Genomic DNA, 20,802 nt, shown 5'->3' with positions numbered 1-20,802 from the left:
GACATGATGCTCCAGCACACTTCTGCAGTCATTATACCCAGGTTTCCAGCGTACCCTCTGAAACAATAACCCTGTGCTACCATGACCTCAGTCTCCGCTTAAGCACAAGGGACTTCTTGTGAGCTTGGGTGATGGCAGTTGAGGGACAAAGAGCCACCAGGCAATGGCAGCTGAGGGGAAAGGAGACAGGCAACAGTGTCAGGGAAGGAGCTGCCAGGTAACAACGACCAAGGGACAAGGAGCCACTGGGTGACTGCTGCTGAGGGACAAGGAGCTGCCGGACAATGGCAACTGAAGCAGAGAGAGCCACCAGAGAACGGCAACTGAAGAAGGTATAAGGCCATAGCAACTGAGGCACAAGGAGCCATGGAACAATGGCGGCCAAGGGACATGGCACCAGGCAGTGCTGAGCGGTAAGGGGTGATGGCGGCTGAGTGACATGGAGCTGCGGGGTGATGACGGCTGAGGGACACGGTGCCAGACAATGATGGCTGAGGGAGAAGGAGCCCCTGGGTGATGGTGGCTCTGGGGGACACGGCGGCAGGCAGTGCTGGCTGAGGAACACGGAACCATGGGGCAATGGCGGCTGAGGGACACGACGCCAGGCAGTGGACAGAGGGCGACGGCGGCCGCCGCGCGGGCACGGTGACATCACACCGCAGCCCCCGCGCATGACGGCGCGGCGTCGCCACGCAACGCCAGGACAGCTCGCGGCCCAGCGCGCGCGCAGCCGCCCCCGCGCTCACGTGACAGCCCCCTCCCCCCGCAGTGTCCCCCCCGAGTGTCCCCCCCGATCACGCGCCCGCTGGCAGGGCGCCGGCGACACCCCCGCGCGCATGCGCGCTCGCGCCCCTCCGCCACCCTCCCCGCGAGCCGACCATCGAGACTGCGGACGCGCCCGCTAGAGCGTCGCCCAGGAGCCCCGGAAGTGGCTGTGCGGGGCGGCTCCGCGGTGGGAGGTTTGAGTCGGCGGTCGGCGCGATGGCGGAGTGAGTGCGGCGGCGGCGGTGGCGGTGGGCGGGCCGCGGGCGGCGGGAGCGGGTGGCCCACTTCCCCGGGCCCTGCTGGCGGGATGGCGTCGCTGCCGGGACAGGGCCTCGCTGCCGTGTGCCCGGCGGGGTCGCCTTTCACCTCAGCGAGGGCCTGCGGCGGGGAGCAGCGTCCCCAGCCCTTCGCTGCCGGCCTCTCCGCTCAGCGCGGCGCCGGGGGCCTGAGGGGCGGCTGAGAGCTGCGGGGCCGCCCGGCCCGCCGTGTAGCGGGGGCAGCCCGAGGGGCTGTGCCTACCCCTGGGCTGGAGCGGGGTTCTCTTCTCTTTGATTTGTTTCTGGAGCGGGTCCGGGAGCATCCCGCCCACGGGAGGGGGAGGCCGGCCCTGGAGCGACCCTGCGCGGCAGGGAGGGCTGCGGGAGCTGGCAAGCGCAGTCCCTGCGGGTGCCGCTGGCCTGACACAGCGGGTTTGTTACACTCGACAGGCTAAACGAGCTAGTGCATCCTCTCTGTGTCAGGCTTTCACCTGCATCCCAGGCTGCAGTGCAGAGTATTTGGTGTCTGCAGCGTGTGAAGGAACTCAGCGATAATCAGCGCCACGAATCTGAACTTTCATATTTTTCTGTAATCAGAGAACACGTTTAAAAAGCAACTGTAACATGTTGGTCACTAGTACAAATTCAGCATGATCTGGTGGTGATTTCATGTGTGCATGTCTTTAGAAGGCTAAGTCTTTATCACGCTGCTCCCATCCAGTATAATCACGTATTATATTATCCTGACAGGTCTGCAAATGCCACCTATGAAGTCATCAATGTCACCCTCCACACTACGCTGGCTGCTACTACCAAACTGGTGGTACCTACACCTGCTAAACCTATCCTTCCAGTTCAGACTGGAGTCCAAGCACAGCAAGAGGAGCAATCTAGTGGCATGACAATTTTTTTTAGTCTTCTTGTATTAGGTGAATGATGAAAGTTTTTTAATCTCTGTTAATCATACGCCATATCTGAGGACATAGGCCAGCTTTCAGAATCATAGCATTTTATTTCTCCTGTGGTTTTCTCTCTGTGAAGTTGAATATTGTACAGGCACAGGGATTTAGAAAGTTGAGTATATAACTGCCTGATCCTCCCAAGCTGAGGACCATTACAAACTTTTGCACTGTGGTCTCAAAGTGCAAACACGACGTTTAATTGTCTTTGCCTTCTTTGTCAAGCACATGGCATGTGTTCATGTATGAAAAAGACACTGTCAGAATACTCCACAGTGCTTGCAGCTGTCTTTGAGGACAGCGTACTAGACATCAATTTAACTAATTCTAGTACTTATGGACAGCCGTCAGATATTTCATTATATAAGCCAATAGAAGGCAGTCAGATTTACATGCACAAGTACTAGAGTTCAGTATCTTCCTGTCTGTTCTTACTGTCTAACATTCCTACAAGAGTACAATAATAACATATGGATTGCCACATAGAGGTGTTTTGAATGGCAGATGCACGCTCAACTTTTCTATAAGTCTGGGCTGTTACCTTTCTTTAATAGAGTGTAGTTATCTCTCATTGCTTAGAGCAATGCTGTAGTCAAAACTGTAACAATAACATAACTTTCATGGAGGGTTAAGGGTTTTTCTGTTCTCCTTTGTGTGTTTGTGTGCTTGGTTCCTCCAAAGCAAGCTACACTGAGAGACTTTTCTATGAAAGACAGGCCACCTAGTCTTCTAAGTAGTTATTCTTTCCAGTAGCAAATGGAGAAAATAATAGGTACAGAGTTGACAGCAATGCAGAAACTTCAGCAAATCATTTGGGTGTAAAAAAAAATAAAATTTTGTCTCCTATAAATAACTATTATTAAGTGCAGCAAAAAGTAGAAGGCTTCTGCTTATTTCTGAAGTATCTGTCTGTCTTCAAAACGGGTTAATGTTTTCCCAGAGTTAAATGGCATATTAAGATTTGAACACAAACAAAAGAGAGACCAAAGTAAAATGCAGTAGACTGGAAGACTTCTAAGATTAAAATACAATTTCTGAATATGTGTGTCTCGTGGATTTTAAAAGTGCCATTCATGGTAAAATTGTATTCTCTAGAACAGAGCTATGATTTTTTTTTGGCTGTGTTCCAGCGTATTTATGCTAGTCTGATAACTTAATGGATCTTAAAAGCATCACCCTCAGGTCAGGGGAGTTCCCTGAACAAAGTAAAGCCAGTATAAAAGCTTATTGTTCATAGTTATTCCCATTCATAATCTCTGGTTTAAGAGTGTAGGAAGAGTGCAAATGCATGTGTATACCATACTCTTAAATCTGAATGTCACGAGCTGTAAAATGGCCTTTAACATTTTCTAAACTGGAATAGTCCCAGAAGCAGATCCATTCTGAACTGTGTTGTGTCAAAGCCAAGCCCCACATTTAAAGTGCCTGAAGTAGCACGAGTAGGTCTCCGACCTCAGATTTCTATGGCTTGTTTATCTGTTCAAACACCACTTCACTTTCAAAGTCATGCCTCTATTCTGCCATGTTCATGTGATCCATGAATTCCCTTCTGTTATGTTATATGCTTTTACTGTGCTCTTCCTTAAGGGAACACTCAAATGTTCTTTTAGCCTGTCCAGAACACTTGCCTGATTGTTATACTCCTGATATGTGCAAGTGCCTGGAGCAGATGGTATGCTGCCAGATACAAACTGAGCAGTGTCACTCAAGGAATGGGTGACCAACAGCTAAAGAATATACCAGGCTGCCATAATATTTATAGTGGTGGGAGTTACTTCTTAGACTATGGTTGCTTTTTGGTTTATTGCCAAAGGAAAGTAGTCAAAAGCTGGTAGAAAGGAGCTGATGATTAGATCTGCTAAATAGAAAGCATGTTTGTGCTTGCATGGGAGTTTGCTGGAAATCTGTATTGTCCGGATGTCTTTATGGATCTATCCCAAAGATAGATCCATAGCTTTTAACACAGATGTCTTTACTGGATGCATATTTTTCATGTTTAACAGGCAGGAAATTGATACGAAACTCAGTAATACTGATTGACAGGTGAATAAAAACTTTGCTTGGGATACACGATGAAGCTATTGCTCCTGTAGTCTGGCAGTTGGCAGCCAAATGTGTGAGTTGCTTGTTAGTCAGCTTCTGAAATGCTGCAGTTTCTATTACAGCATTTTAAAGTAAACACCAGTTTGAGTCTGCATTAAAGTACAGTGTATTTCTACTAAATCATTAGGAGTAGTTTTGCTGCGTGTGCTTTAGAAATAGTACTTAAAAGCCTATTTTATTCTCTTCTAACATTTCTAAATCTACAATTTATATTTTTTCCTTCACAGCTATCTGCATCATATTGGTGCATTTACTGATAAAATACCGTCTTCATTTTTTACCAGAAAGTGTAGCTGTTGTTTCTTTGGGTGAGTAACCATGACATTTTTATATTGAATTTGTATTAATTCAGAATCTCTCAGTAGTCTGTACTTGAAATAATGCTCTGATGTGTGTTAACCATCACCAGAAATGCAGAAAATTGGATGCAGTGAAGAAAACAACCAATTCATAGAATGAAATTAATGGAAGAAGTCAAGAAATGAGTGTATATGTAGAGACTGGCCCAGTAAAATGATAGGGATGTGACTATGAAGTACTTTGGCGGCTTCCTCTATTTTTTGCATCTGCACTGTAGGACAAGATACTGTATCACTCCCTGCCAGCGAGACTGTGGCCTTCCCTTTGAAGTGGTACATGTGTTTGTATTAGTTTTGGTAGAATTATGTCTGTATATGTGATTTTAATCTAGCTGGGGACTGTAATTGTATCCTGAAAACTTGCCCGGTTGGCCAGATGCTTAACTATCCCTGTAGTACCATGACAAGAGCTCTTCCTATGACTTGAGCTGTAAGAATGCCACCTTTAATGAAGATCAAGTGCTTACTTAGTTTGAATTAAATTTGGAGTATTCCTAAACTGGTAGTTTTATGTTAGGATAATTTAATTTATTTGTATGCTGTAAATGGGGAGGAGATCAGGCCAAATACATTTATTTTTTTCTCTACATGCTGTCTAACATAATGTTTAAAGAACCCGGTATAACTAATGCCAGCAACAGTTTTTCAGCTGTCTCTGTTACTTGTTTACAAGAATCTGTCACATTTTTGCTTCTATTACTAGTGAGACTTTCAGTGACAGCCATTGTAAAAATACAACAAAAAGAGAAAGATGCTTAGCTATAATCCTAACATAGCATGGAGGAGTGTAATACTTGTTGAGCAGGTAGATTTTTTTACTTTCTCCTGGACTTTGCTGGTACCACCTTCTCTCATATTTCTTAACTGTATTTTCACACAATTTCTCAATGGGAGGAAGTAAGCTTTCTGGTGCTTGTCAGTACCTTATGCTTTCTGGAAAACAAGGATCTTCTTGCATCTTTGATGCTAGATTGAGAAAATCTTAGAGCCGTTACTTAGCAGAAAGAAAAACATATTTTCCTGCAGGCGTGACTCCCTGAATTTTTAGATAGCTCTCATGCAGACCACATCACATTGCTAGCATAGTAGAAGGCATTGAAGCTGAAAGAGACATTCACTTGCAAGGCCCTGTTTGAGTTCTGATACTGCTATGCAGCTGAAAAACAAATAGACCTGTAAGAAATCTGTCATGGTGCTGGTATGGATTTCCTGGGTATTGCATGCACACCTCATCTTTATAGGAGCAGCATCCATCAGACCTCAGTGCGTTTATGCTTCTGCCTACCGTAGTAGGACATAGAAAGATCAGAACTGCTGCACATCATCCTGACTTACTCTGTCATCCCCATAGAAACCATGGAGTGTTTGATTCACTATTGACACACTTCTCTTTCCTTCCCTTACATTATTGCCATGGACAGGTGAGATGTCTTGTGTAGTATATCTTCCAGTGTCTTGAAAGGTTCCAAAAGGACATTACTATCCTTTCAGTATCAGTCTTCTTTGCACACAGAAATCTGTGTGAAAGGTGTTAATTTGGCTTCTAATCAGTTTAGTTACCATTGTTTTTAAGTAGCTAAATTTAAGCATAATTCCCAATTTAAAATGCAGCAGTATGTTGATTGCTCTTGCTGGCATAGTTTTGGATTTTCTTTACTGTCATTCCTTATATTCTGCCCCAAGCCAGCTACTGGGCAGTGCTGAGCTGTGCTAGGCAAGCTTGCATCACTGCTCCTGCCGGGCTTTGCAGAGAGCAGCAGAGGCACAGACATTCTTCTCTTTCTGTTTCTTGTTCTTGGCATCTCAGCAGCCGGACAAGGCTCTTAGTGGTGCTGGTATGTTCAGTGCTCCTGTCAGTCCCAACAAAGGCTTGTTCATGTGCTGGGCCTGTCACTGCTACTCAAGATGGGCAAGAAGGAGCAGCATTGCGTCTCTTGTATTTTCACATAGAGGGCATATAGGAAACTTGCACAGTTTGGTTTTCGGTGTGAACCACATATAGCTGTAGTCTGTCTCCCAAACCAGATGGGATGATACCAGCAAATGCAATTCCACTAAGTCAAGAGAGCGTTATACGTAGTAGCAGCCCAGCTAACAGATGTCCTGTGTCACTTAAGCCTTATTTATTTAGTTTATTGACTCAGTCATATTTAAACTACTGTCAGTTCTGTTGACAGGACGTGGCATCTGTATGATCATTGGAATTGCCAGCTAATTGCTGGTCAGTGAACCTCTTACTGGTAACAATCTACACAGCTGCAAGAGCGCAGCTTGAGTTTCAGGTATCCAGTTTTGCTCTCAGTGCCAGAAGTGAAGTTTGTGCTATTTTGACTTGTAAATTAAGCAAATGTTCTCAGGCAGTTATTGAGGGCTAATAAAAATGGCAGCAGAGAAGATAAGTATGATTTTCATGACTGTTTTTCCTCCCATTGTCTAAGCTGCTCAGCAGCTTCTGGTTTACAATTTCTAGGGCATGTTACTCTGCTGGTGGACAGGATGGGAGTGCATTCTCTAAGGCTGGATTTTGATCTTTGTCCCTAAAATTTACTGGAATTTTGGTGGTAAAAGTGGTTGCCAGAAAAATTCTTCTTTGATTTGTTACTGACTTTTAACACATTCTCAGGAAAAACAAAAGTTGGTTGTAATAAGAAAATTCAATAGCATTTTCAAAAGAATGAGGTTTAGATTAACCTTAGCTTTCCAATTAGCCCTTTGACAAAACTGATCTACCTGATTTAATAGATGGAACCAGTTGAACAAAAACTGCGTTCGTTAATCAAGTCATATAAGAAGAGTAGTTTGTAAGGATGTGTGGGACAGATTTTAAAAAACAGCGTCAAAGTTTGATTCTGCTGCTATTAAACCCTCTTGGTGATGCATTATTTTGTGCAGCCCTCTTTCGTGACTTTGCTTAGCATAATCTTATATTAGTAGTACTGTTGTGTGTAATATGCAGCTAGAAGTAACTCGTGCTATGTAAAGGTGTAAGTTGTATGATTCAGGCTCATCCTTTTCCCTTAACCTCTGCTGTGGCCTTACATTTGTATTGTTCATTTAACTTTTGATATCATAAAAGGACCTTGTCTGTCCATGATGCTGTTGCTAGGGTCAGCTTGTGATTAGCTCTTCCTCTGAAAGAGACTGAGACCAGCCTTTTACTTAAGCCTCTGGAGCTTGTAGGATAGCGATGCCCAGCTTGTAGCCCACAGGCCATGGTTGGCCTACTCACAGGGGTCCAATTTCACAAAGTTGTGCTGGAGCCCTTCCACTTCAGCAGAAATGAGTTAAGAGATTCTCTTTTCTTTTACATTCCCTCTAAACACAGTTTCACGTGAGGGCTCTCAATACTCATTCATAAAATAATGAAAGTTTGTTCAGGAAGTACACTTCCTGAAGTCTGTGCCTTCAGATGTATAGGCTCTGGTTGCTATGGTTTGTTTTTTCCTCACGTGAGTTTCTTGTTAAGTGATACAAGTACTGCCTGTACCAGCTGAAGACAATGTTGCTGCTCTGCAAAAATTAGAAATGTTCTGGTCCTTGGCTTCTGACACAGTGCCCATTCCAGAATGGAAAGCCTGACTGTTAGTACCGAGACCTGTGTTTATATGGCACGTGAGTGGCTGTATCTGCATTCTATCCTCCTTCAAAGAACAGCAGACCTTTGATGTTCCTTCATTAACGTTTTGCTCTTCCTTTCCGTGTAAACCATTTCATGGAACAATTATTTCTGTCCTCTGGGACCAATGCCTTCGCATATTTTTGTATGAAAGAAGGCTTAAGCCTCCTGGCTTTGTGTGTATGACACATCCATCAGCAGTAATCCATGTGATGCTATTTGTAAGACTCTTTTGATAGCTACAGCATGAGAGAATAAAAACACATGAGTTACAGAAAAGCATGCTTTAAGCTTCTTAGCCACTTTTTTCCTTTCATTCAGTGTATGTTACTTCTAAATCCCAGTGTTTGACTATGAAGTCTCCATTCTGTAAATAATAAAATACAACTATGCAGAAACACAGATCTGGAATCTGAGTGAAGACAAATTCCTCATAACTCCTTGAAAGCAATTAATGACAGTTCATGAATTATCTTCATGACTTACAGAAGAAATCTTGTTGGTTTGGAGTTTTGTGTCTTATCTATTTGAAGATGTATAGGAGGATAACCTTTAAGCACGATAACCTTTAAGCATTGAGTTTGCAGGACCCTTGATAAAATTCTTTTATAGTCAAATTAGTATTTCTACATGACTTAAAAGATGTGTTATTCATTTGGGAAGTAGTTCTGACAGCGTCTCCACCCTGATTGGAATTTGTTGCCTACTTCATTGCCTGTAAGTGCTATGATTTCATTGGGACAAAATTCACTTCTGTGGAGAAGATTGATTTCCCTTAAGCTGTGTTAACACTGCAAATAGCATTGAGGTGACATGAAAGTTTTGTTTTGTCACACAGATATATAACTCATAACTTCCTGATGCTTTAGCAAGAAAGGTGGAATTTTATTTGAATGCAGCTTAGATGAGAAGTGTTTTTGAGTAGTTAAACCTGTTACCTTTATGAATCATTTATGCGTGTTCAGTATTTGGATATCCCAAGTGACAATCTTTTGCATAGGGAAGCTGTGTAATTATGTAATTTATTGGACACTGTCATATATCAGACCCCAAACCACTTTCTGTTTTTGTGATTTAGGAATGAAAGACTTTTTGCTTTATGTTTTGCCTTGTTTTCACTTTTAAATCTTTGTTGATGAAGAGTCAATAAACAGGTAACAGAAACAGTGGTGTGTTTTGTCAATATTTCAGAATGTTATCTCATTCTCTCCTAGGTATCCTTATGGGAGCTTTTATAAAAATCATAGAGGCTCAAAAGCTGGCCAACTGGAAGGTATTTTTGAAGCAATTACTTTTTAATCATAGAGCAATCCTTAAATGTTTAAAATAAGACTGTTTGTAATTTTTGTTTCTTTAGATGTAATTTTGAAAAACTTATATACTGATGCCAAAGTTTGGGGTTCTTTTAATGATAATACAGCCAATTTGAGGTCCTGATCCTGCTGGACGTTTTCTACATGATTTTTTTTTTTCCCCTGAGTAATCCTTTCTATGGTATCAAATCTGTTCCTGTTAGATACATGGTAGGAAGTGCTGCTGGGCATCTTTGGGATCAGTTACAGTAAAAAATATTCAGTTATTTGTCTTGCATATTTTTTGACTGTATTTAGTCCTCTTCCTCCTTTTGGAGTTAGTTTTGTAGGTTTTCATAGAAAAAAATATGTGTTCTGATAGGTTGTAAAGTCACTGGTTTTACCTGAAGATGTTAACATTGACTTCACAGAGGTAAAAAGCAGCACTTCTCCAGAATAGCTGTGCTAAAAGTCATGTGACTCTCTTATTTTATTTACTTATGCTTAAAACTGTAACAAATTGTGGTGCTAAGAACAGACAGTTCACAAAGCAATCCATTCAGCGTGGCATGTTCCTTGGGTACTCCATTGCTGCTTGTAGAAAAACTGCTGAAGCCAGTGTGCCTCAAGCAGCAGCATTTTTCACGCTGGCTGAGACAATGGAAACATGATTTAAGCTTTATTTACAGCAGAAAATACAGGCAAAGCTTCTGTGCAGAAGCTTGTCTTTGTCCTGCTGCCTGGTGCTTTATGGACTTACATATTAGGAAGAAAATGTTACCAGTGGTGGCCACCAAACCATGTGACCAGAGAGATTGTGGGAATCTCCATCCACAAAGATATTAAAACTTGGCTGGATAAAGCCTTGAGCAGCTGAAGTTGCTCTGAGTTGGCCCTGCTTTAAGCAGGGGCTTGGATCAGACACCTCCAGAGGTCCCCTCCAATCTGAATTAGTGTGTGATGCTATGAGGTCTTATCTGTGCATGTGTGGAGTTACAGAGGCTTCCCTAGGGAGGTAGAATCCTGGCAGAAGCGTCTCCAAGAGGTGAAGGCTACAGCAAAGCAAGGATTTTGCCTCCTACACTATACACATCATCAAAGCAACGAACTCTTCACTCTTCCTGCTTTAATTTAAAATCTTGCAGTACTTATATTGTGATTTTTGTTTCATAGGATCAAACAGTTTATTAGGATTAAATCAGTGAGTTGATTGAAATCACGGTGATTTGAATTGCCACTTTTAAACAGGATTTATATTAGCAAGCTGAAAATCTTGCTCTGAGTAGTGAATTTTAATCCTAGCTTGCAGCTTAATATTTCTTGGCAGTTATTTCCCTAAAGGAAGATATTATTTTCTTCCCCCTTAGTTGAAATACATTAAAATGCACAGATTTTCAATCAGATGTAGCTTTTTAATTACATATTGTACTTCTTTTTTTGTCAACTAGCTACACTAATTCTGTGTGCATTCATTTAAGCAATTACGTAGTTCAAGAGTCACGCTGTGATATTTCATTTTTACATATTTGCTTATTAGAAACAGTGGGTGGTGCACTGCTTAGTGTTTTTTCATTCCTAATTTGTGTCAACTGGATTTGACTTAAAATTGAAAGTCAGTTAAACAGCCACAAAATCAGCATTTTAAAGTAGCGTCTTATTGGTTAAATAATCTGAAGAAGATTAAATATGTAGGGGAAAAAAACCCCAAGCTTAAAGTATGCTCTGATTTGAGCACTGATTCTATAAACAAAGGAAATATTGATCATAGCTAGTGAATTATGTAGTTTATTTCTGGTAAGCATTGGTCACATCTTGGGAGGCACTGGGGATGCTGTGTCCGGTTGGTCACGTTATCAGCTAAGGCAAAGGGTCACAGATATCACATTATTATTTGCTTATTTAAGTTACTTTCACTGTATTAAAGCTTAGGTTTTAACATAGGCTGTCATAATTTCAGATGTGAAATGTTCAAATCAATAATTATTATGTGCTCTATAAAATGGTTTTAAATGGTTTTAAATTTAGGGAATTTTTGCTTCTCTGATATGGAAAAAAAACCCCAGAATATATAACTGCAGGCTATGTCTGTGTATATAGCAAATCTTGAATCGTATGCCTGCCCTAAGAACTTTGTAATGTTATTTCTTGCAATCATGCCTTCCTAAGTCTTCAGTGGACCTTGTACTTGCTGGTGATTCTTGCTGGCTTGCATGGCTGATAATTACAGTCCTGATGTTTTACTCTCCTGGTCTCTGCTTCACTGCAGCACAAATGCAGTCCTTCCTTTTCATTATTTCTCACCTCCCTGTCCAGCTCTGCTTTCAGGGGCTTTTAAACAGTGTAGTTAATCAAGTACGTGGGGTTTTTGTTCTAGTGCAGTTACTGTATTGACAGAAACTAGATAGTGTTAGCCATCGATGCACGGAATTGTGCGTGCAGAATAATGGACTAGAGCATTTCCGTATAAAGGATGAGTTTTATTTTCTAAGTCCCCCAAATCCTTTAAGATGATTATCGCTGGTACAGACAGGAATGAGACTTTAAAGAGATGAGTACTTTTTTGAAAGCTGGTGTTTTAAGAGAACAGTCAATCACCTGTTTAACCTGGATTTAAACAAATAATCGCTGCTTCCAAAGGTGACAAGTTCTGCTGTATTCAGAACTGTGGGGACCAGGAGGGAGCCTGATGGATAAAGAGAGAGGGGCACATTCAGCCATCATTAATTTGCCTTCTGAGCTTAGTGTCTGCCAGCAGAAAAAAAACAGGGTGCCAGTTTAGGGGTACAACTCGATAAAGCAGTGTTAGCCAAGCAATGAGATAGGCGACAAAGAGTAAGGTCACCAAAAAAATAACATCTTACTTCACAGTAGGTTTCATTTATATCACTCTGGTGGTAAAAAGGAACCATCAAAATAGTACCATTAAATTACAGGCATAAAATACATTTGGTAAGAAGAATCAAGCCTCAGACTTTAACAGTGATATATATCTTGAGCCTGTTCACTTGCAGGTATACTAAGATGATAACCTGATTTCTTCTTGTCAAATGATGAGTTTTTTAGTGAAACTGTAGTTCACCACAGTTAACCTAGATTATATTCAAACCAGTGGCCAAGAGATCACCGTTCCTTGAGAGTCCTTATTTTGAGACCGTGAGATAAAATGGGAATACTTTTTCTGGAAACAGAAAGACTTTTCCTTTGCCATAAGTAACCTGGGTTCTGTGCAGCTTATTTGGAGACGGTAACTTAAAACAAGTAATGTCTAGTTTTATTTCACTGGATTAAAAAATCCACAATAGAAGTAGCAGCCCTGGAATATTTTACTATTCTTCATCCTTTTATTTTGTGATAAGAAGGGAAAAAGATTAATGCCATTTTCATTTTCCAGCGTTTTTGTTTGTTTTTTTTAAAAATAATTTCCCTTTTGGAAGATTTGATGTTATTTCAATATGATATGATGATATCCTTGAAATTATACTTCATTTTTGTTTTGCAGGAAGAAGAAATGTTTCGTCCGAATATGTTTTTTCTGCTTTTGCTTCCACCTATTATATTTGAATCTGGATATTCATTGCACAAGGTTAGCCCCTGCCAGACACCCATTTTACATGTGTGAGGTTTTGTTTGGAACACATTCTGCTTTTAGTTATCTTCATGAAGTTTAGAATAATTGCATTAAATTCCATCATATTAATCATCAAGGAATTGAGAATGAAAAATTCAAGCCTCTTCAACCCAGAATGCAGGGAATGTAGCTTGTCACTGTTGACTGCGTGTTGGCAAGGCTTTAGGTACTGCGCGGGGGTTGTTCTCCTTGGTTGGAGAGGTTTCTTACCTCATCAGAGCTGTACAAGGGCTGATGTGAAGGAGGCAAAATGGGAAGGAGTAGGATCAGAAGTGGGAAAGGTGGGGTCACTCCATAGCTAAAGAAGAGGAAAACGTTTACAAGGGTTTTCACCCCTTGCCTGGGAGCGTGTGTTTCTGTGGACGTTTCTCATAGTGCCGGTCCTGGCTGAAGTGGTTTTGGTGCTCCCTGCGTGCTGCCTTTCTACTTGAGCTGCGCTGCAGGAGAGGGGGTGAGCAGTTGGGCAATAGTAATATCACGAATTGGTATCAGCACTGAAGATTTTTTCATACAAAACCACAACCTAAGAAATGGACTAGCAACTGGGAAGTTTACAAGCCTTTTTTCACATGCCCTGTCTACAAGAGATGGATTCATTTACAGTTCTGCCCGGTGGGGAATGTGTCAAAGTGCTGGTGAATACACAGCTGTTCGTCCGAGGATTGGCTTGTTGTTAGGGTACCAGACTGACGTCCTGGGTATCAGAGGGATTTGCTGTCATCCTCAAGAGAGCAGGCTCTTTAGGCAGATGGTGTGGATGTATGTCCTGGGGTACCTGTAACCAAGCTAATGAAGCTTTATTATCGGAAACCCAGTTGTGAATCAAAATCTAATTTAGATGCAAACCTAAACATGAGTTTTCCCTCAGATCATTTTCACTGATTTACTTCTTTATTATTGTATTCCAGGGTAATTTTTTTCAGAACATTGGTTCCATCACTCTGTTTTCTGTATTTGGCACTGCAATATCAGCTTTCATTGTAGGTGGAGGAATTTATTTCCTGGGCCAGGTAAGAGTAACTGCTTTGAAACACTTAAGTTTATCTGACTTGCTCTTTGAAAGTCCATTTTTCAAGAGCAGACAAACACAGCAAAAGTGAATTTCTGAGTCACAGAGTCCAGTTCTTTGCTATCACAGAGACAATGTTAGAGAACCACTTCCATAGATATAGCATGCTCCCTGTTAAAAGTAATTAAGACTTGAGTTTTAATATTTTTTTTACTTCCAGTCTTCCTTCTTTACTTTACCAGTCTTCCTGTCAGAAGGCTGGTCCAAAACCTGTATTCTCTAGAGCCATCTTCTAATTTCCAGTATTAAACTTCCTTATTCTTCTGTCAGTATTTTTTTTCGCTTCCCTGCTTTGTTGTTTCCCCATTGATTAGATATAAACATAGATAATTATATTTTCTCTCAGATTTTATTCTGGTAGGCCAAACAATCCATGCTTTCCTCTTTGCCTTTCAGATTTCCATTCCTTTGAATTCCTTAGTTACTCTACTCACTTGTATCTGTTCCAGTTTCATCTGGTTTTTGCTGATTTTGGGTGACTAGAATTTTATCAGTAGATCACTGTTGGAGGGCAGTGTTAGACCGGGTACTACTGTAAATTTAGGATTTGATGAATAGTTTCATTTTTAAAAACAGCAGAAAAACACAGTTGATTGTGATTCTTTTATGTTTTACCTATTCTTTCAGGCTGATGTAATTTATAAACTCAACATGACAGACAGGTAAGCTCTTGGGGAAATGGTGTAGTATATGAAATGAAGCATTCTTCAAGATAACTGTATATGGAAAATGCACTGTAATTGGCCAGCTCTTCTGGTTATTGTTTAGATTGCTTAGATGCAACATGGTACGTGAAACTAATAAATAGATCGAACACTTCTAAACCCTGTTTATTATACCCTTATTTCCAAATAGTATTCTATGCTCAGTGATTGTTCTAGACAGGAAAGATACGGTGGTTTTTTAACCAACCCTAAAGTTAAAATATGTAAACTTTGATTAGTTGGTAGTATTCATATATATAATAAGGGCATAACTTCCTTGTCCAAATCTTCTCTTAAAAGACAGAATGAGTTTTTCAGTATCAATAATGTAGATTTTTCCAGAACTTGACACAGGATCTAGTCAGTTATTTTTAGGAGTACACCATCCTAACGTTAAATAAAGTTCGTTCCTGGTTTATTTGGGATTTTTGTTTGTTTATTGTACAGCCAATACAGGAGTTTTTTGTTAAAATCCTTAAATAAGTTGGGTGGCAAGCAAGAAACATACAAAGTAGAACACACATGAACGGCAGAAATCTTCCTTACTTGGTTCCAGTGTTTGATTTTACACAGCTGAGCAGTCCCATTGCCTCTCTATTGTCTATCTTTGGATTCCAAAGTAATGAAGTTTTAGCAGTTCCCTTTAAATGTTCCTCTCTAAGTACTCCTGAACAGGTAACACTATGCATGAATGGTTTGGGCTGTCTCTGTAAAGTTGGTTTCCCGTTCCTCTGTTTTTTTCTTATTTAGTTGGGAGTAAACATTGATACTGTTATTGAGTGCTGGGAGGCAGGTATTTCTCCAACATCACTTCCAGCTGGATGACAGCTTTTCTCTTTGGTATATCAGTAAATGAAAGAGAAACTTCCTTTTTGTCACTTCAGGTTCTTATGAATGAGAAGAGAGCATAACTTTTCACTGTTTAGAAACTATAATACATAATGTCTTTGTTACTAGTTCATATAAGTTTACTAGGTACATATTTTTCTTTCATCTAGTTTTCTTTTTTGTTTTGTGTTCTCCCAGTTTTGCGTTCGGCTCTTTGATATCTGCAGTTGACCCTGTGGCTACCATTGCCATTTTCAATGCCCTCAACGTGGATCCTGTACTTAATATGTTGGTTTTTGGAGAAAGCATTCTCAATGATGCAGTCTCTATTGTCTTGACCAAGTAAGTGCATTTGAACTATACATGTTTATGGCAACAGCAACCACATTATTTTCTGTTAATTAGTTACTCAGATATACAGTAATTCTTCCATCTCCATTTGGAACAAGTCATATATTTCTGGTGTAAAGCTGAATGTTGTATGATCCTTCTTTGTTAAAAGCAATCCATAACATAAACTGCATGGGAAGAAGACAATAAATGGATGTCTTATTACCAGTGCCTCATCTCATTGATCCCAGATGACTGACTGCTTTCTAAGCCCATACTTTTACCAGCTCTCTTTCCATGTGAGGGTCCTGACAACAGAAGACCAACATGTGGCCTTTCAGGCTTCCACAAAAATATTTACCTTGCCAAATACACAGTTGTGTCTCCTGTATCTTTGGCTTATACCCAGAGTCGCACTTCAATTCGAGGGGGATACATCAACATCCATGCAATAGTGTTATATTTATGTTGGGGCTATCACAGGAAAGAAGAACATCCAATATCCTTATCCTTTGCCCATGATGATTCTTTGGGGCTGAAATAGTTTAAAAAAATATAGATATATCTTCATGTTATTTCTGAAGTCAAACAATGTGACTATGAATGTATAGGAGTAGATACACTAAGAAGGTAGTGAAGTTAGAGTCAGTTTTCAATTAACTAATTGCTTTTAATGCAGTCTTGATTCTTTTATAGAAGACCATGAAGGCTAACGGCAGTCAACAGGAACACTAGTTAAAATCCATGTCTTCTTTGCATGGAACTATGAAACACATTCCTGAAATTCAAAGAGATTTCTCCCCTTTCCTCCCAAGAGCTTCTTTGTTTTTCTTCAGTGATCTTCTTGTCTCTCATCCACACCTAAATATTTGATGAGAGGTCTTCCTGTTCATTTGTTCTCCTCTGAGGATCACATGATCTGTCTCTTTTTTTTCATGCTTTGAGCTTTTACCACTGCAAAATGTGTTTTCCTTTTCAAAGTTTGAAAATTGTTTTGTAATGCTGGGCATTATCATAGCCTATTTACGCCATTCTGGGGGTTCTTCAGAAGAGCAATGCTGGATTTCCAGATTTGTAGCAGAATTAGGTTTCCCTTTGGGGATTACACTAAGACTTGATTTAACATCTTTTGACATTCCTCTTGTTATATATATCACAGTGAAAGCCTTTTAAGAGTGACAGCAACAAAGAAATGGAAGTCTCTTTTGTTGTTGTTCTCGAAAGATGTTTGGTATTTTTGGATCCAGGCTTAGAATTTATAACTGTTTCTTTTTTTTTCTTTTCTTAATTATATCTAGCACAGCAGAAGGTTTGACAAGAGAAAATATGTCAGATGTAAGCGGATGGCAAACCTTTCTACAGGCACTGGGATACTTTCTTAAGATGTTCTTTGGCTCTGCAGCACTTGGCACACTTACTGGTCTTATTTCTGCATTAATATCCTTTTTTAATTGTGGTGAACACATGTATAAATTGGTTAACTTCAACATTCCAATAGTATTTTTCTTTCCCATCCAGCATTTCTTAGGGGATATTTCTTACTAGATATTATTTTGTTGGCTGAGGATTTTCTCATGCTTATTCTGTTTTCATGTTAGTGTGCGTATTAAAAAGTTGCATCAGATTTTTATGAACATAATTAAGGTCTGAAATGCCATATAGTGGCTTATATTATGTGCATTGGAGTGTTATAAAATATGGTAATAGTTTTGTAATTTCAAAATATATTAATTTCATTTCAGTACTGATCCATTTTTACAAGCATATGGCTCTTTTTTTTACATGCATAAAACTATTAATTAAAAAGAAAAAGAAAGCTGCTTTTCCTGAGGGCTTTTGAGTCAGACCAGCTCGTTTGTCCCTATGTATCATGTGCAGGCAGCTGAATACAGATACTGTTCTATTTGGATTTACAATGAGGTATGTTTTGCCTCCTCCACTTCCGTGAATTGGTTGCTAAACAACCCAGAAGCTTCTCTGCTGAGATAAGGAAGGATGTTTGTTGTAAGTCGGACACCTTTGTTACTTTTTGGAGCTTGTTTAATGTTAATACTGACTTCACTGTAGGCAATCTTTTGTACTAGTCTTGTTCAACAGTTATTCATGTCATCTGGGACGTACTGTTAAGCACTTTGTTTGTAAATAACAAGAACAGGGTGTTTGGTTAAATATAGACATATATCCTTTCTTGGTTCATTAGCCTGATTCCATGAACTTTTAAATTATTCCATACGTCACAACAAAAGAAGGAGACAGATGTTTAACACTGCTTTCACTGGTATCTAAGTGATATTAAGACAAAGAGAAAAGCACCTTTTCCCCCTGCTAAATTATTTGTGCCTCAAAGTATTTGATTTACCCTAAGTATGCAAAATTTCAATGCAGCAAAGGGCATTTCTTATTAGTTGCCAGCAGATAAATATAGTTGAAAGTTGCTGCTGGTTCATGAGCCAGGAGGAATCTGAACTTCCACATCACAGGCATCTAATCCTCTGAATCTTAACAAAGATGGTAGGTGGAGTGTTTTAAGCATTAAGGCAAGGATGCGATTGAGGGAATATTTCTCACTGTGAATATTACTGCAAATCTGTCATATCCCTTTGAAAGTAACTAGAACTCTAGTGATGGAACAGAGATTGCTTGCATGCTTAGTGTGGCAAATAACAACGTCCGAGGCAAAATCTACTTGTACTGGGCAGCCGTGCTGCAGAACTGTGCATGAGATGCAAAGCAGAACTTGTGGCCTTTGGCAAATGTCCATGTTCGTGACTACAAAACGTAAAGTAAGTTTTAAATATCTTGAGTATCAAAAGGACATTATTTTTGTTAAAACATAAATGAGAGCTACCTTACTTTTAATTTGCTGTTTCATAGCTCTCCCCTATTTTTAGAAAAGCCTTTACTATTTAATGATTCTCTGTGGATTTTCTGCAGAAATTTTCTGCAGTTTTGGAGCAGTTTCCAAAGACTGAACATGTAGGAAAATGGCCCTTCTAGATCCAAACAAACAATTTGGCATGTTGTTATCGGTACTGTATAGGAACATCAGTAGCAGGTCTTTTCTGTCTCGAGGTCTGTCCATTCTGATACACTTCTATCAGCAGTAGCTTCTATAAGAAGCTGTTATGAGAAGCTACTCATAAGAAATTATTAATCTTTCCATACTTGAGTCAAAGGCCAATGTGTAGACTTTATTAGCTGTTCAGTAGATAAGTGCATTAAGCATAATCATTGTTTTATAATGGAATGACACAGATTTAAATTTTTTTTAATTTACTTTTTCCATAACGTTTTCTTGTATACGTGCTAAAGCACATTGATTTAAGGAAGACACCCTCCCTAGAGTTTGGGATGATGATTATCTTTGCTTACCTTCCTTATGGACTTGCAGAGGGTATCTCGCTCTCAGGTGAGTAGCAAAATGAGTATGTGCAAGTTTCTTTGATAAATTTAGGGAGTAGGTATTTTTTGTGTCTAAGAGGGCCCCTGGGTTTTTTACAGGTTTTCTTGTTTAACCTGTGCTCTTACTTTTAACCTTGACTTACTTTAAAGATACGCTTATTCTCTACTTCATGTTCTAAAAGTATAGAAAAGGTAATTTCAGTTTTCATAAGCATTTGGTAGCTAACATAAATACTAGTATTCTCCCCAGTTAATTAGACTGGGGAGAATTAACAGAACTAACAATTCAGCTGCACACCGTAGATCTCAGCCACATCAGCTAACTTAGGTAACATCCACCCTGCTACCCTGAACCCATTTTTTCTGCCCATCCTTCAGTGCCATTGGGGAAAATCAGCTGAGAAGCTGGTAGTTTTGCTGAAGGCCACAAGAAGAGGCTTACACGTGAACTTCTTCCATCATTCTGTGGAACCAAGTACAAAGACAGGGTCCAGTTCTGCTGGATGCCCAATGTCTCTGGCCTTTGGTGATTTTTTATCAGCATAGTCAGGTGGTTTATGAACTGGTCTTTTAAGACAATTGGCTTCCTGTCTCATTTCTCAAAGAAAAGTGGGAAGGGATGCAACACTTTGTATAATTCAAATAGCTAGGGAATCTCCTTGGGGTTTTTTTTTCCTTTTTTTTTTTTTTAAGTGCATTAAAAGATGTATTTGCTCTACAACTTTATGTTTGTATGTTTATGTTATGTTTGTGAGGAGTAGTAGCAGGACTAGATTTCTTGTAAATGAGCTGCAGGTATGAAATAAGACTTTCTGAAAATGTACATATAAGCTAATGTGAATATTTTGGGATGGATCTGTAGCAGTGTATATCAGAATACCTTCACTGATGTCAGTGGAGTTGTATTTTTTTTTTATGTGGCCTATAATCATGGTAGTTACACAATCAAGATGTATACTCCTAATGCAAACATTCCAGTCTACCCACTTGCATCCAGAAGTGGATACACACTCTATGTGTGTACAGGCCAACACATATGTAGGGGAATGAAACCCGAGCAAGCAATTTGCTATGTTAAAATACTTGTATTGCCATAAAAACAAGTTTTGCCTTGTGAGAAGATTACTCTGGAGGGTCTCAGCATGTGGCCTGTTCTAGTTCTAATTATATTGCTCTATTAATATGAAATTATAATAAAATATTATAGAATTATAGTGCCATTGCATGATGTAACCAACACATCTGTATGTTGGTATACAATGAAAAAGAATTTATAGTAAGATTCCTAGTTAATTACTCTCAGGATGGTAGAGGTTCTTTGTCATTGTTTTTGTAAAGACCACCTCTCTAATTTGTTCAAGTGCCTTCAAGAATGACTTCTCAAGAAATACAAACTTTGAATGACCTTAGCCAGGTCACCTCCGTGTTTCAAACAAAGGATTCTTTTGACTGTAGCTCTGCTACTCTAATCCTTCCAGTTACGTTCATCT

The 20,802-nt window shown here is 39.9% G+C and overlaps 1 protein-coding gene across 1 annotated transcript in view; it reads left to right on the top strand.

Moving 5' to 3' along the window:
- The first annotated feature begins 853 nt into the window (after nt 1–853).
- The window catches only part of SLC9A8 (solute carrier family 9 member A8), a 29,365-nt gene continuing 9,416 nt past the window's right edge, over nt 854–20,802 (top strand). The window contains exons 1-10 of the mRNA XM_054217977.1: nt 854–989; nt 1,773–1,951; nt 4,312–4,392; nt 9,274–9,332; nt 12,851–12,934; nt 13,888–13,989; nt 14,676–14,710; nt 15,779–15,922; nt 17,209–17,347; nt 19,214–19,319. Of these exons, the coding sequence (XP_054073952.1) occupies nt 982–989; nt 1,773–1,951; nt 4,312–4,392; nt 9,274–9,332; nt 12,851–12,934; nt 13,888–13,989; nt 14,676–14,710; nt 15,779–15,922; nt 17,209–17,347; nt 19,214–19,319 (937 nt within the window). The 5' untranslated portion in view covers nt 854–981. The remainder of the gene's footprint in view (nt 990–1,772; nt 1,952–4,311; nt 4,393–9,273; nt 9,333–12,850; nt 12,935–13,887; nt 13,990–14,675; nt 14,711–15,778; nt 15,923–17,208; nt 17,348–19,213; nt 19,320–20,802) is intronic.

Source organism: Rissa tridactyla, chromosome 12, assembly GCF_028500815.1.
Source record: "Rissa tridactyla isolate bRisTri1 chromosome 12, bRisTri1.patW.cur.20221130, whole genome shotgun sequence".
Taxonomy (NCBI): domain Eukaryota; kingdom Metazoa; phylum Chordata; class Aves; order Charadriiformes; family Laridae; genus Rissa; species Rissa tridactyla.
Note: the sequence above shows the minus strand (reverse complement) of the source record. Positions and strands in the feature narration are given on the sequence as shown.